General features: G+C 44.9%; 1 protein-coding gene and 1 long non-coding RNA gene across 23 annotated transcripts in view; one reads left to right on the plus strand and one right to left on the minus strand.

Annotated features, from left to right (window-relative positions):
* Nucleotides 1–15,107, minus strand: part of LOC108002419 (latrophilin Cirl) — a 361,012-nt gene that overhangs the window by 92,318 nt on the left and 253,587 nt on the right. For 3 of the 14 annotated variants that reach the window (XM_062074878.1, XM_062075257.1, XM_062075158.1), the window contains one exon: nucleotides 10,187–10,247. The exons of the other annotated variants lie outside the window; for them this stretch is intronic. In XM_062074878.1, the coding sequence (XP_061930862.1) occupies nucleotides 10,187–10,247 (61 nt within the window). The remainder of the gene's footprint in view (nucleotides 1–10,186; nucleotides 10,248–15,107) is intronic. 14 annotated transcript variants of the gene reach the window in all.
* LOC108002423 (uncharacterized) overlaps nucleotides 1–15,107 on the plus strand; it is a 163,559-nt gene that overhangs the window by 65,402 nt on the left and 83,050 nt on the right. The window contains exon 5 of one of the 9 annotated variants that reach the window (XR_009830581.1): nucleotides 6,382–10,015. The exons of the other annotated variants lie outside the window; for them this stretch is intronic. This is a non-coding gene — a long non-coding RNA (uncharacterized LOC108002423). Of the gene's footprint in view, nucleotides 1–6,381; nucleotides 10,016–15,107 lie in introns of those variants that run through there. 9 annotated transcript variants of the gene reach the window in all.

Consider the following 15,107-nt stretch of genomic DNA (forward strand, 5'->3'; position numbering starts at 1 on the left):
CGAGGACGAGGCCACTCAATTTTAGCCAAGCATTTAACACAGGGAATAATCTCATCCTTGAGAGGAAACGCGATCCCATCCCCTATATATATATATTATATATATATATATAAAACTATCTTCGCCTTCCCTTCCACAAGTCCATCCCTTGGACTTGGAAACTCGTACCTCGGAGCATTACACGAGCCGAGCTTTCCTTGGTCTTCTCGCTCTCCTCCCTCTCCCTTACTCTCCACCACTCTTAAGTCACGATTTCTACTATCTATTTTCGCGGTCGACAGATTCGCCCCCTCCGACGAATCCCCGTGTTTTCGTGGATGGGATCGACGCGACGAAGGGATTAAATTTCGGTCCAGTTTGTTGGCAGCAGTTTGTACACCGGTTTGTACACGAAGCCGGAGGGATCTTCTAGGGAGAGTTTCCGTGGTTTTTGGATCCCGTCGGTTGGTGTGTGTATCGTCCACCTCTAACCCCGGCTCTCCTTACCTCCGAGTACGAGCGTCGGGACACCCGGGCCTCTGGGATATCATCGTTTTATTCGCCGTCTGCCTCGGTGAATCGACATTTTCTCTAATCCCACCGACCAAGATTCCAATGACGAACGGCGCCGCTAATTGGACGGACGGATGATTAACGAGCGCCGCCGCCCCCGGATCGATACGTCTCTAATAATTTAATAACCGCGATTAATTTAATTTCGAAACATTCGACGGGGAACTGGGTGGGTGGGCGGTGGAAGGGGACCCGCGCCATCGGTGGTCCCGGTGTCGCCGACTTGATTGTGAAATATGAAATTATTTCGAGAATGAGCCTCGAATTGGACAAATAAAAAAGCGGTCGAGGGTCAATCGATGCCAGGGGGTGAAATGAGAATGAGAGAGAGAGAGAAGGGGGAAAAAATGAAACGTCGCGGGAAAAACCACCCACGCTCTCGATCCACGCGATGAAAGTTCTCTCGACGATTGATATTCGCCAGAATATTTAATATCCCCGATTTCAATTTTACCATTTTTAACTGGAACCATTTGTCAGATGAAACAAAAAAAATATATATATGTGCGTGTGTGTGTGTATACGACCGATTTTTCTACCATCAAAATACAATCGGCGAGGAATAAAATCGACGAGGTATGCTTTTTCGCCCGTGTACCGTGCCTTTACTATGCTATACGTTACACGATACGTACGCTTTAATACCGTAGAACGAAATCATACGTGACATCCAAGGCAAATAAGGTCCCCCTTTTCTGCCATCGGTTCGACAGAAAGATTATTAAGAGATACGGGAAGACGAATACGATTTCGTTCGAACGTACGAGTAGGAGGGAAGGAGAGGCGAAGAAGAAGAGTTGGGAGGGAGAAGCGCGAGAGAAACGGAGCGGAAAACGTTTATGCATATCTGCAGAGTCGATTATCGTCGTTGGGATCGCGCTTCGAAGGCGCTTCGTTGCACTCGACCAAGGCGAATATACAACGAGAAGGAGATAGAAGAGAGGGACGCGCAGATATCGAGCGAAGCGTCTATTCGCTCTGTTTGGGCCCGTTTTGGCGCGAGCCCGTTTCGCTTCGAGTATGCATTCTTTGGACAACAGCCTCTGTGCACGCGCGCGAGGAAAGGAAATGAAACGAAACGAAACGAAACGAAACGGCGCTTTGTTTATGGAGTCGTATTTATGGAATGGCGGAGGGTTAGAGTAGTCGAGCGACTATTTATGGACGAATTATATTCCGAATCGGTCGATCACCGCCGGCGACGATTACAAATATCGCGTCTCACCATCGTGTCTCACACAATGCACACTATCCATTTACCGCAATGGAATTTTCGTAAATGCGCTTTAACTGTACTTTGACTTATTATCGCGTCTACTACGTTATTATTTCGTCAATTATTGCGGACTGACTGATGTTAAAAATCGATAAAAAGCGATAGAAGTAGAGAACGAAGATACGCGTCCAAGAATAATAGGCGAAATTGATGGATTATAGGAAAGCAGTTCATCGAATAATTATGAAAAATTGGAGCAATTTCATTTTCGAACGAGGATTCTCCGAGGGAGGAACGATCGTATTTAAGGATTCTCTCATTCCCGTCCCCTTTTCGAGCAATTAATATTCGAATGGAGTTTGCGAACGAGAAGATTGCCGCAGGTGTGATATGAAAATCGTAAATTCTCGTTGGTCCGTGGAAATACAAGGGAGATCGGGCCTTGGCTTCGTTAATAACACCTGCCGCTTACGACTGGGGACTGTAAGACGCTCTGTTCGATGTCGTCGCCGAATTACCGAAGGGTCGGAACGAGCCAACCTGCCTATTCTCCGCTGCTATCCTCTTCCTGTCTTTCAGATATTCCGCTGTTAGTACCTTCTAAAGTTCGCGCGCCCTATCGAAAAACCCGCTTCGAGGATTCGAGTTCTTTCCGTGGGATAGAATCGCCACGAATCGCCATTGAATCACGACGACGCTTGGCCCATCGAAGTCGAAAGCAATTCGAACCTCCATTCCAACGCTCGCCACTCGATGTACGAATTTCTCTGAACGAGGTATCGAGGCGATGTAACGCCACTTTAATTCGCAAATAGCGGCGAGAAAGGGAGGAAGAGAGTGTCGATTCTCGTCGTCCCTCTTCGAATTTCGAGATCTCGCTTCTTCTTTTTTTTTTCCTCTCCTTTCATCGCGAATGAAATACATCGATACCTTGTTGTCCCACTCGAGCTTTCCAGCTTTCGTTCTCTTTCGATGGAACGTTCGTCAATCTTCGACTCCGGAATTTCTCAGGAACAAGGCGTTGTAACGTTGCTTCGATTCGAAAATAGCGAAAGAGAGCGAGAAGGCAAGAACGATTCTTCCTTTTTTCCCTCCCCTCCCATTTTCGCGAGCGATATCCGGAGAGTTAGAGGCGAAATCGGCGGAGAGAACGCGGCGATCTTCTCTCCTCCATTTTTTCCTCTTTGTCATTTTTCTTCGCCCAAGTTTTCTCGCCATCCATTTCTCGTCCCCTTTCAGCGGGACGCTCATCAAGCGGCAGAGTTAAATAAAATTTATCTCGTCGGACGCGGCTCCCGCGGAATTCCGGCGCATACCGGTGGCCAGACGTAGAAAGTGCATCCGGACTCGTTGCGACGCGACGCGCAAAAGAAGGGGAAGAGGGAGGGAGGATGAGAGCGTGAAACGAGAACGTGGAACGCGGAGAAGAGATCTTCTCCGAGCGGTGGTCGAAACTGCTTGCAATGCGTGCAAATTGCGGCCCTCCTTCGTGCTCGTTTCCTTCGTAATTTTTTCTTGATTCCACGTTTCTCCCGCGAGAAACCGGAAACCGGTGACCGCGCCCAATGGCGCGAGCCCTGCTTCTAATTTATTCGCCGAAGTGTGCAAGTATGAATTCCTTTTTTTCTTTTTCATTTTCTTTTTTTTTTTTTTTTTTTCTTCTTTTTTACAACGAACCACGAATAAATGGGCATAGATGGTTCGTCAAGTTGAAAATTTAATAGGCGTTAATTTTTAACAGGTTTTATCTATTTCCAAGGATGGTTGCATATTCCATTTGTGCGACGAATATTTTATAGTCCTCGCCGTTCTCTAAATTCACTGCTTTCACGTGTTATTGTACTCCGCGCCCGTTCAAGTCGCTAAGTGCTTTTAATAACCAATGAATCATGCCATCTCCCTAGCCTAGGTTACCCCAAAAATGGTATTTCGAAATTCACGTGGAACGGAGCGAGTAATCTTTCCGTATGTTACGTCGTGATCGTTTTTAAATTTCATTATAAATTCTATTCAAGTTCATTCTCGTCAATCATCACGAGAAATAAAAGTTGGGGACACAAGCGAATAATTGTCATTAAGTATTAATTTCAAACGTATTAGTTTTACGAGTAGTCATTATTTTCGATTTCGAATTTTTGCTGTGATCTTCCGTCTCGAATGAATGAAAATTACGTTTATTGTTTTCGAAGTCGTCTTAAAATATCATTATTCTTTTTTGTATCTTTCCACCATTCATTCGGATCGAAGATAATACTTTTCATCCAAACGAACGATTATCTTCGAAAAATTGGACACATCTACAAGTTTTACTAAAAAATAAAATAATAACAATAAATATTTCAAACGATTTTTTCCTTCTCAATCGATAATCGTCCTGTCTGAACTGAAAGGCTGATAGCCTCGTCAATTTTCGTCAGAAAATTTCGAAATCCCGGCAAACGCAACGTTAATAAAAAAAAGGAAAAAGAATCGGAATCGACGCGGAGCAACGGGCGCATCTCGTAGGCGTACGCGGGACGAATTTCAAGTATTTGCATGAAACGCAAAACGACACGCCACGCGTCGAAATACAAGTACGATTTATTCCCTACCCTCGTGATCGCGCAACCCCGGACAGATCGTTTTTCCCAACCCCTCCCAACCCCTCGCCTCCGCTGCCAACCGGTGTCCGTCGTCGCGACCTTTCCACAGTTGCCCAGTTTGCAGAAATAATGCAATTTTCGTGTTCGCCGCTAATTTACGGGATACGCGGCACGCGCTGGATTTGATCTTATAGCCTCCGGTTGCACCCGTTGGAATTGTTCGCATTGTTTGTTTCCTTCCGCGGCTCCCTTCCTTTCCTTTCCCTCGAATTATTTCAAAAGCTCTTTTATTCTCTGCTCGGGAAAACATCGGGATAGAAGGAGGAGGAGAAGTGAGAAATTTCTTCGTTGAAAACGTTGATTACAGAGGAGAAGAGGGGAGGCTGGAAAATCGGTGGAACGAAAAGTCACGTATAATTTAAATGTGCACGCGCAATTATTGGATTAATAATTGGAACGTATGTGAAGAACGAGCAGCAACGAATCGTGATATTTTTTTCAAACAAAGATCCGGCGTGTAGAAACAAACGGGTGTAGAAAAACGGGGGTTACGATGCGCTTTAATTTTACGCGGTTAATAAGGATGATTTTATTGCAGATACGCGACGAGGTTTAACGAAAGCGTCCTTTTTATTATCACGTGCGTTCCAACCGGTTAACGAGTTCTTTTTTTTTTTTTTTTGGTAACACGTCGGTTTACAAATTACGCGATCGTTGAAAAACATGGAGACGAAGAAGAATAAGAAGAAGGAGAAGGAGAAGAAAAAGAAGAAAAGACGAGAGGAGGAGCGGATCGTTCGAAAAAAACTAGTTCCATATCTCGTCCACTTTATCGCGACTCTATTTGTTTTTTCGAAAGAAGAAAATCTAGAAGATGCCCTCCTCGCGCTTGCCAAATTAATACGCGGCGTTAAAACTCACGCATGCCTTACCTTGCACGTCGCCTTAATTACACGTTCGTATAATCCTATCGATCGGCAATTTACAGCGGTGGCACCGGTAAATGGGAAATTTTAAGAGGGCCGTTAAAGTTTCTCGCGCGGCTCGTTCGGCCGAACATCGCCGCGATCAGCTCTCGGCTTGTTCGCGGTTTTACACCCCGCGTGAGAAACGCGACAATAAAAATCTCGCTTGTCGTCAGATGGATGTGGTAGCCATGGACGATAATGATGTCGCTAATTAATGTCGGATAAACGAGGCCGAACTACCATTAACGACGTGAGTGGCGGCGGGCGAAGCATTTAAATAAAGTCATTAACAACGATCGATGCTTTCCCCAAATTCCTCGCGGTCTGCTCTCTCTTTCCCTTTCGGTGTCGAATCGTCGAAATATAAGAGGAGGGTTGGCATCGCGTCAAATTTGATCGCGAAAATTTATGATGTTTGCGTACGTTCCTCCGGAAAACGGAAAGGAATTTGGCGAAAATTTATATATATTCGCGATATAAACTCGTTCGAAAGGAATAGAGCGAGGTGAAGTGAGATTTGGGCGAGAACTGTTTGACCAACCTGTTTTAAAATAATAAACTTTTCAAGGAAATCCTCTTTCGACTGGAATTATTTCCTTCTTTCCACGATACGTTGATCTCTCTCTCGAACGTCGTCACCATATCAATGTGACGTGTTAATTCCTCATTCCATTTCTTCTTTCCCCTACTCACCAAAAAAAGTCTCGATTGGCGGTGTATATCCCTTTACACATCCTCCTTACGTTTACGTTATCTCACGTTTCCCTTCTCCTTTTCCCCCGTCAAACTAATTACATTTTCCTTCCTGCCCATTCGCTCCCGCGTCTTTCCCTCAGCTTTTTCCTTTATTATACCATTCTCCCGTTTCTTATTTACGCTTCTCCCTGTTATTTGTTCGAAAATTATCGGACGACTCGTGCGGCGAAATAAAAAGGGCGCGAAAATCGTGTTAACGCGGAAAGAAGGAGAAGGAACTATCCTCCCTCGAGAAAGGGCGGATTTTCAACCACGAAGAGAGCGTACGCACGCGGCTTCTCACGCGAGTTCGCTATGTTTGTTGCAGAGTTGTGTACACACGAGGCCACTCGAGGCTGTCGGGTTTCGTGCTTTATCGGCCACTTAAGCCGCGTACGGCCAACATTGTGTCGGCGCGCGAGAGGAACGCGCGCTGGAAAGAGCTACGATTGTCGCGAGGCACCGCGAGCAAGGGAAGGAGGAGGAGGAGGAGACGGAGGATATTAGTTGGTGGCGGAAAAATCCCGAAGGATATTGCCTCGGCGCGACACTGAATTAACCCGTACGTGCCGCGAAATAATTGCCACCGGATAAATTATCCGGAAAATATTCAATCGGCCCCGTTTAATGCGCGCCTCGCGCCGTTGATTTAGCCCGAGCATTAATCAGCCCTGCTTCGGGGTTTTTCCCTCGTCTGGTTTATATTTGGCGTCCCATTAATCACACCCGTATTCCCTAACCGACTTATGACTCGTGCACTCCGTCCTGCGTTTTCGATTAATCCCTCGTTTTATGATTTATTTTTAGCAGATATTTATATGTGCGAGGGCCGTGTGTAAACCGTGTCCAATTGACGAGTTTCGAGCGTTTTCTTTTCTTTTTTTCCTTTTTCGCAATAATCGAATAAAATCTTTGCGCGTTGTATCTCGCTTGAGGGAATTCAACGCGATTTTTCCATTTTTTTCCCCCAACGTATGGTTATATTTCAAGAAAGAAAGGGAAAAAATGAATAATAATATTTCGTTAATAAAAAAATACAACAGCGAATCACGCATCATGCTCCGCATACTCACCAAGTTTCGCACAGAAACAAAATGGTTGTTGGTCTTGATTACACAACTTGTTGGTCCAACTCGTTGGTGGTACGCGCATAGATGGTGCAAACATTATTCGTGTACGTGTGTATCGATCGGCTGCTCTATTTTCAAGCGTTCACTTTCTCGCAAAACAAATTACATTAATATTTCGCGATGGATCGTCACGTATCGGAATAATCGAAGCTCAAATTGAATTTCCAACGAAATCGATCCATTTTTTCCCTTCTTAAATCGATCGATTATGTATATCCCGTGCTCGCCGGTTGATTCTCTCCAACATTGTCGTCCATTCCCTTTATCGGGGGGAGGGAGGAGGGGGAAGGGAAGGACGTTAAAATTACTCGATTAGCGGGACGCGCTGATACGCCGTCCTGTATTTCATCGAACTAATGAATTAAATAACTTCTTAGGCACGTATAACGCGCCCCTGTAATATGCAATTACGTGCCACGATGCCGCGCTCTCATTGCGCGGGTTAAACGCACGCTACGTAATTAATTTTCCCGGCAATCTGGCACCGCGTCCACTATTATGCCGCTACTATTTCCCAGGCTATCGTCGGGCATTATAGCGGCAACTATAGCTCCCACCTCCAGGCGGGCGACCGCAGTGCGCGCGTTTATACAAAACGCGCGGAGGCCAGGCCAAATTTGTCGAGACTGTAACACGGAGTAACGTAGCTGTAATAAACCGTAACGTTTGCGATAATGGCGGACAATAAGCGGCCGGTTCACGGTCCGATCCGTAATTACCCGATGTTACGAGCTAATCGTGCTCGATCAAAGCGACGATGCGATTTATCCGCGTTGGCCGGGCTAATGAGCGCCGTTTGCGGCTAATTTTCAATTTCTTCCCCGGTCCGGAGACCGCTTTGCTCCGCCAATGCCAATTGGAACAAAAATTCCAATTAAGATCGTTTTCCATTTCCATTGCCAGAGGGATCCGCGAAATTTTTGAGATTTTTGAAAAAGAAATGACGACGAAGGGGACGATTGTCGTACGCGTGAAAAATTGGAAAGAGCGAACAGGCGAAAGTCTTGTCAAAATATTAATTGTTGACGCAAAATACGATGAAAGCATTATACATTATACGAGCGACAATAGGGGGAGTGGCGAGAATCAAACGTGACAAAGTTTATAGAAAGCGTGGTGGATCGTCGTTCGCAATGGATCTGATTTATAGAACGGGGAGAAAAACAAACGTATCGCGACGAATGATCCATGAATCGGAGGGGGAGGCGGGAAAAACTTGTGATTAATGGCGCCGTTTGTTCGGCTTATCAACGCGGTGTATTAATGTTTGTCATCTCGGGCAACAATTTCACGGGGACGATAAGCACTCCGGGAACGCAACCGGTGCCAGGTATATAACAAGGTAAACCGCGACGAGAAACGCGAAACGATCTACGTGACCGTCCGCTTCATCCGCTTCGGGGTTGATGCACCCGCGAATGAAGAACTTGATACGTGCATTAGACGTTATAGCTGTTCGATAACACGTAGTTTCGTACTTGGTTCGCGTACGTGCGAAACGATGGGAAAAAGAGTTCACGAATCGTTCCCGACGAGGGGACGGGGGAACATCATTTTTTCAACGCGATCAATTTTCGATTCTCTCGAACCTACTGCTTGCTTGCTTGCTTCCTTCCCAACTAATCGAAACTGAATTATTTTTTTCCCCCCCTCAAAAGTGCGCTTATAATTTTTGTTTTGTCTTTTTTCTTTTTTCTCTCCCCCTTTCCTCCATCTCGACGATGTCTAGATCGATTCGAAAAGAATCGCGCGAAATCACTATGATCTCGAAATCATTTCCTTATAGCTCGTAGGAAATGATTCGAATCGAATCATTGGATATGTGCATGAAACGCATCCAAGCAAGATTGGATCGATACATGGCGGGATACGCTTTTCGAATCGTTTAGAAGAAATCGTGGAACGGATTACCGGACCCGGAAGTCGGACGCCGGTGGCGATGCTTCAACCCCGGCCGGCCATATTAAGCAATATATCACGGATTTTATTTTTCACGAGCAACAAACTTGGACGACCGTAAAACAGAAACTAAAAGTATAAATCACGCGGACCGGCCGATATGAAACAACGAATGAACGAACGAACGAACGAAATTTCTACGGTACGCCGCGGTCACCGTAGTTCCGTGTTTTACGTGGCGCGACAAAAAATAAGACTCGACGTTGCTCTCTACTTTTCTCTCTCTTTTTCTCTCTTTTTTTGCCTCGTTGGTGTTATCGGTGAAAAATCGAGCCGCGTAATCACCGTGCGTTCACAGTTATATAATATTTCCTTTATTCGTTTATTTATTTATTTATTTATTCATTTATTTATTCGTTCGTTCGTTTGTTTCTTGTTTCTTTTCTTTTTTTTTTTTTTTTGCGTTTGAAATATTCGACCAATCGACAAACTTCGTCATTAATAGTTTGACGAGATTCGGGAAGGAGGAAAAAGTTGGGCGCGACATCGTTCGTAGAAATTCAATTTCGAACGCGGCCTTTGACGTTACAAGAACTGTCAGACGGTGGAGCAAATTTTGTTAACTGAAAACTACGTTAAACGATGCAGCGTCCTTTTTTGACCGTCTACAATTTAATTGTCCCTTTATGCGAATAATCTCTGGGATTCGCAGCAAGCTCAAAAATTAAAGCATAGAAAAAAATAACGAACACGGACCCCGCAAGTATAATATATTGTACGTGTACATATATTAACACGCACTCGTTAATTTTTTAGATGCACCACGACTTTTTTTAACGCTCGAATTAATATCGCCAGTAAAAATTTTAAACGTTTTAAATGTATTAATAAATTCTCTCGATAAAATAATAAAAAAAAAAAAAAAAAAAGAAATGGTAAAATTTTGAGATAGATAATGTACAGGTGAGCTGTATAAACAATTGTTGATGTAAATATGTGCACGTGAATCATCACGAGTCGCTGTTACGTGACTAGTAAATGTATGCACGCACGATTTGACGTACATATTTACATTCTTTCCGATATTCGTGCCGGAATGCTTACATTACCGTGTCTGTTGCAATCTCGTTAACACAAGCATCATGGAGAACCATAAGGGATTTACCTGGAAAGAAAACAGAAAGAACGCTACGTTAATTTAATATTTCGAGCGATGGATAATGATAGAAATTTATCGTCGAACGTGAATAATATTTTGTATAGCGAAGAAAAAAAAAATACGAAATATAATAACAATTAATTATTTCCGGAATAACGAGGAAACGAAGGCAAACAACAAATATCAGGGACGCAACTTTGATTACATTACGAAAACCAGGGAAAAGTTAAATAACCGAAGGTATACAGTTCGGTAGCCAACCTTCAGCCAGAAACAAACTACAAAAGCGAAGGAATATAAATATAGGGGAGAAAACTAGCACCACTTTTCATCACTCTCGGATTCCGAGCTCTCTTCAAATATACAACCGAACTGACAACCGTGCACAAATAAACAATCCCCGTATCAAAGAAAACAAATTTCAACGTCATGTCCTGCGTTCTTGCAGGGGCACGGCCTCTGCAACCCTGAATCTTGATCAATTCCCATAGACGAAGATAGAAAGAAAAAAAAGAGGCCGGGCAAAGATATCTTCTTTTCGCCTAAATATTTAGTCTTTCTTTTTTTCCCCCCTTTTATATTTTATTGCACAATCAACAAGGAAACATTATCGATCCGGAGAAATGTAGATGCAGATCGATAGCAGCCCGATTTCTCGACTTCCTCTACCTGTCTTCGACGTTTTATCAGATGGTCGATGACAATAGTCGTTAAGTATAGACGAGTACACTCATCATCTCGATAGGTACGTACACGAAGCAATATCCTAAACGGTCTTCAAGAAGTAAGCAGTTGTAACTTTGCAGAAATTAGCTCCTCGAAACTATCAATAATTGAAGAGGTTGTATTACTCGTGGCAAGTGGCGTACAAGTCCCCTCTTCGTCGTCCGCATTATCCTCCCGAGCGATAACGGTAATAAGAGGCCTTAGGCCTCTCCACGTATCCCCCACGTTTCTCTAATCCTTCTCCCCTTCCCATCATTCAATTTCCTATTCCTCGTCATTATCCAGATTCTCCTACTACCACCATTCCAAACGCGAAATCTCGTTTTCGTTCCTCAAATTACACAACACACACTTTCTCTCTCTCTCTCTCTCTCCCCAATTCGTTCATCTTTTTGTCCACCACTGGAAGACGAAACACGAGAATTTTCTTTCACGCGATTCGAAAGCCGATGTGTCTCTAAGGACACACGCAAATGAAGCACCCACGTTCGTGCCATTGCGTGGTGGATCCCCTTCGTATCGCGATACGATTCACCGGTCGCGTTCTCCTTCGTTTTATCCCTCTATCCTCCTGCCCGTCCCTGTTCCTCTCTCCTTTTTATCCCTGTTTCGTCGCCACACTCCGCTCGGAAAATAAAACGCGCGTGTACGTATATGGCCGGGCCATCGGTCTTCAATCACCCTCGGATCTTTCGCCTCGATAGCGCGGGCATATAAGCGTACTCGCGAGGCCCACATGTAACTCTTTGCTTCTCCTTCTCTCGCTCTCCTTCTCGCGATACCAGTCGGCTAATAATAAACCCTCCCCCCCTTTTCTTTCTCGCTTAATACCGACGACACGAGCGGTCGATCACCGCTTCAACCCGTTCTGTAGGAATCTGAATAATCGTGGGGATGATAGGTGAGAGATAAAGCCCATGAATAGAAACGGGAGAAAGTGTTTCTTGCGGCGCTTGCTTATTCGATTGTTGTTGCTTGATTATTTATTACACGAGAGGCGAATTAATTATGTAATTAACGAAGCAAATTTTAATAAAGATCGTAATACGCCTACGGAATAATTTCTTCCGAGATAACTTGGACGCGATATCAATTGGACGATCATCTAATGGAGAATCGATAATCCCGAGATCGAGGGGAAAACTCGCTCTTGTTGTAAATTATGGCGTTTCGGAACGTGCTTTGACAAACCGCGTTTAGAAGCGCTTAACCAGTATCTCTTGAGAGACGACGAGGACTCGCGTCTCACACACACACACACACACACATCACTTTAACCGCACCTCATCGGTTCCAAGTTTGGAAGCATCGAATGCCTGATACAATATTCAAATATGTTAAGTCGGTGACGAACGAAGGAAGAGAGAGAGAGCAACGAAACCGGTCAAATCGTGGAAGCAAGTATGCATTCTAATCCATCCGGATCTTTTTTCCTGTTTGGAACAGCACCATCCTCTAAATCATCGGTCTTCGATCGCGGCCGGATCCCTCGTCTCGATAGCGCGAAGATACGTACGAAGATCGGCGGAAACAAATCGACGTAGATCGATGGCCGTTGATTTACAGTGGCCTTCGTGTTCCACGAACGAATATATATATACTTATCCGATAGAAATATTTAAAGAAGATCAGCAGCGAGAACAGGCAGAGAAACGTTTCCCAGGGAAAATATTTGTTTAAACGCTTGCGTCCCCCGGGCGGTGGAGGTCGGGTAGGGTCATGATGGTGTTCTAAATTTTTGTTCACCGTGTATGTTTACGCACCCCGCAAAAGAAAGGGGGAAGGAGAGGGAGAGGCCTTTTTTCCTTGGTTTATCCACCCGCTGCGCGCCTGTTTATACATTGTCCATTATTGATGCGGTTTTGCGGTGCACCCTGCTCGAGCAGAAGAAGGGATTGATCGGGTCCATGGTTTATTCAACAGACGCTTCAAAACTAGATTTGTGCCCCTTAACTGGAATATTAAGCAACGCGCGAGAAATCGAGGCACACGATCCCTCCTCCCTTCCCGACACCGCCAACTCGGATCCCGGCGCCAAGACTATCCAAGTCCGCCTCTATTAATTGAACTATCGACGATAACGCTTAATACGGAAAGATCGGCGACTAGGAAGCTAGAAATAATACCGTTCAGACGTGAAAAAATCGCGACGATCTTTGCTACGAGTGTAATAACCGTCGGGTCGAGTTTATCAATTGGACGAGCAGCGTCAACAAAAGAAGCTAGAAAATAATATATATGGGAAACAATTTTTCGAAAGCAACGAGCCGGGATTGTTATCAAGCCAGCAATCTCATCGTCAATTACCATCGCTTTCCATTCGATTGGGTCGGAATTATGACTCGCTTCGAAGCTATAATAAATCCGCTATAAATCAATCAAACAAATGAGCGAAATCTTAAGATTCCGGAGTCGATTCGAACTGTTCCCACGAACGTTCGAAGATACTGCACGTTCGCGGTGTGAAACCTTACGGCGGGCACGCAGCTTTCGCGACCGAACAACCGAAAATGAGTTTTCCTCGCGTTATTAATGGGGGGAGGGGGCAAACAGGCTAAGGCATTTTAGCTGGGATGATAAATAGCCACGGTATTCCCAGGTTGATTTTATTTATATCATTTACAGCCGCGTACGGCTGTCCTCCGTTATGATATATATACCATAACTGGCCCCGTTTATTTCTTCGGCTACATTAAGTCACGGCCGCCGAACTCTGTCTTCTTTTTCATTATCTCGTGCCCCGATACCGGCGCAACGACGCGACTCTCGTCTCTCTCTCTCTCTCTCTCTCTCCCTTTCCGTCCTCGAGCGTTTCCCCTCTTTCGCGCATCGATGCCACGGAAAAAAAGAAAAAAAGAAAAAATCGCCTTAAAGAACGTATCGTGGAACATTGATTCGACGAGCATCGCGCGTTATAAATATAGCAGCAACACGTTGTCCTTGTCGAGAGAAACGCGCTGTTTATATAGTTCCGTTAATATAAATATTGCACGACGACTTTGGATAATCGAAAAATATGAACAAAACTCGGGCTCGAGGACGAATCGTGTCGAAACGTGCCCGCACGTTTATTCGTGTGCCGCGATTGTACGAGGACAGACGCGCAAATGAATGGACGTTAACGTTATTACCGGTATCTTTGCAATCGCATGATCGTTTTCAATATACCCGATATATATAACGGTCTTATCCTCCATTCGAACGTGAGAACGAGAACAGAGCGGCCTTTCGATCGATACATGCGATTCCCGATTTCTCGAAATTGCCGCGTTTCCGACCGAAAAGATGCAACGAAAACACGCAAAACCATTGGAAAAATTCGTGGATTCGAATTACGATCACCAGATTTCCAGTTGGAGAGAAGATCTATGGCTGCAACGTATACATAAATGGAGAAGTGTGTATATATATATATATATATACATAAGCATCACGAGTAAAAATCAAGGCGAATGGAAAGAAGGATCGCCCAGGTTTCGTTAATTATAGAACGACGACCGATCGTTAGATCGCAAGACGAAACGGATTATTGGTCCAGCACACGTTTGTGTGCCGTGATCCAAGTATACCTGTCCACCGGCGCCGAGATAGCGACATATTCGTGGCAAAGGGGTCGGGCATGTCGCCGATATATGCATACGTATGGTGCGACGACGCGTACATATTTAGCGAAGTGGGCACACGTGCGTTTCGATATGGCCCCCTCGAGAACTCTCTCTCTCTCGGCCCTTGTGATCCTCAAAGGCGTAGTATCTCGCCGTGATCCGTGAGCGCTGGCGGCCGATGTTATCGAATCGATTTGGGATAATCCTCGATCGACCGTAAAGACGTTCGATTAACCGGCAGTGGAGTGTCCAGTGCGCGGGGATTAACAATTAGTTGCCTATACAGTCTCCTTCTAACTGGATAAACCGCGAATTGGCGACGAATTCGTACGTGTTTCGTGGCGTAAACTCGGCTCGATTTCGTTGATATTTAAGACACGGCTCGCGATACGGATAAAGTATTCCGGGGATACTTGGCCCCCGATCGAGATTATTATACGGTACATTTCGCCCGAGAATGTGAAGCCCGAGGCAGCCTCGGGCAGCCGACTGGAATACGACAATTCCGTCTTCCACTCGCCCACCACCATCGGGC

Source organism: Apis cerana, linkage group LG1 (assembly GCF_029169275.1).
Source record: "Apis cerana isolate GH-2021 linkage group LG1, AcerK_1.0, whole genome shotgun sequence".
NCBI classification, from domain to species: Eukaryota; Metazoa; Arthropoda; class Insecta; order Hymenoptera; family Apidae; genus Apis; species Apis cerana.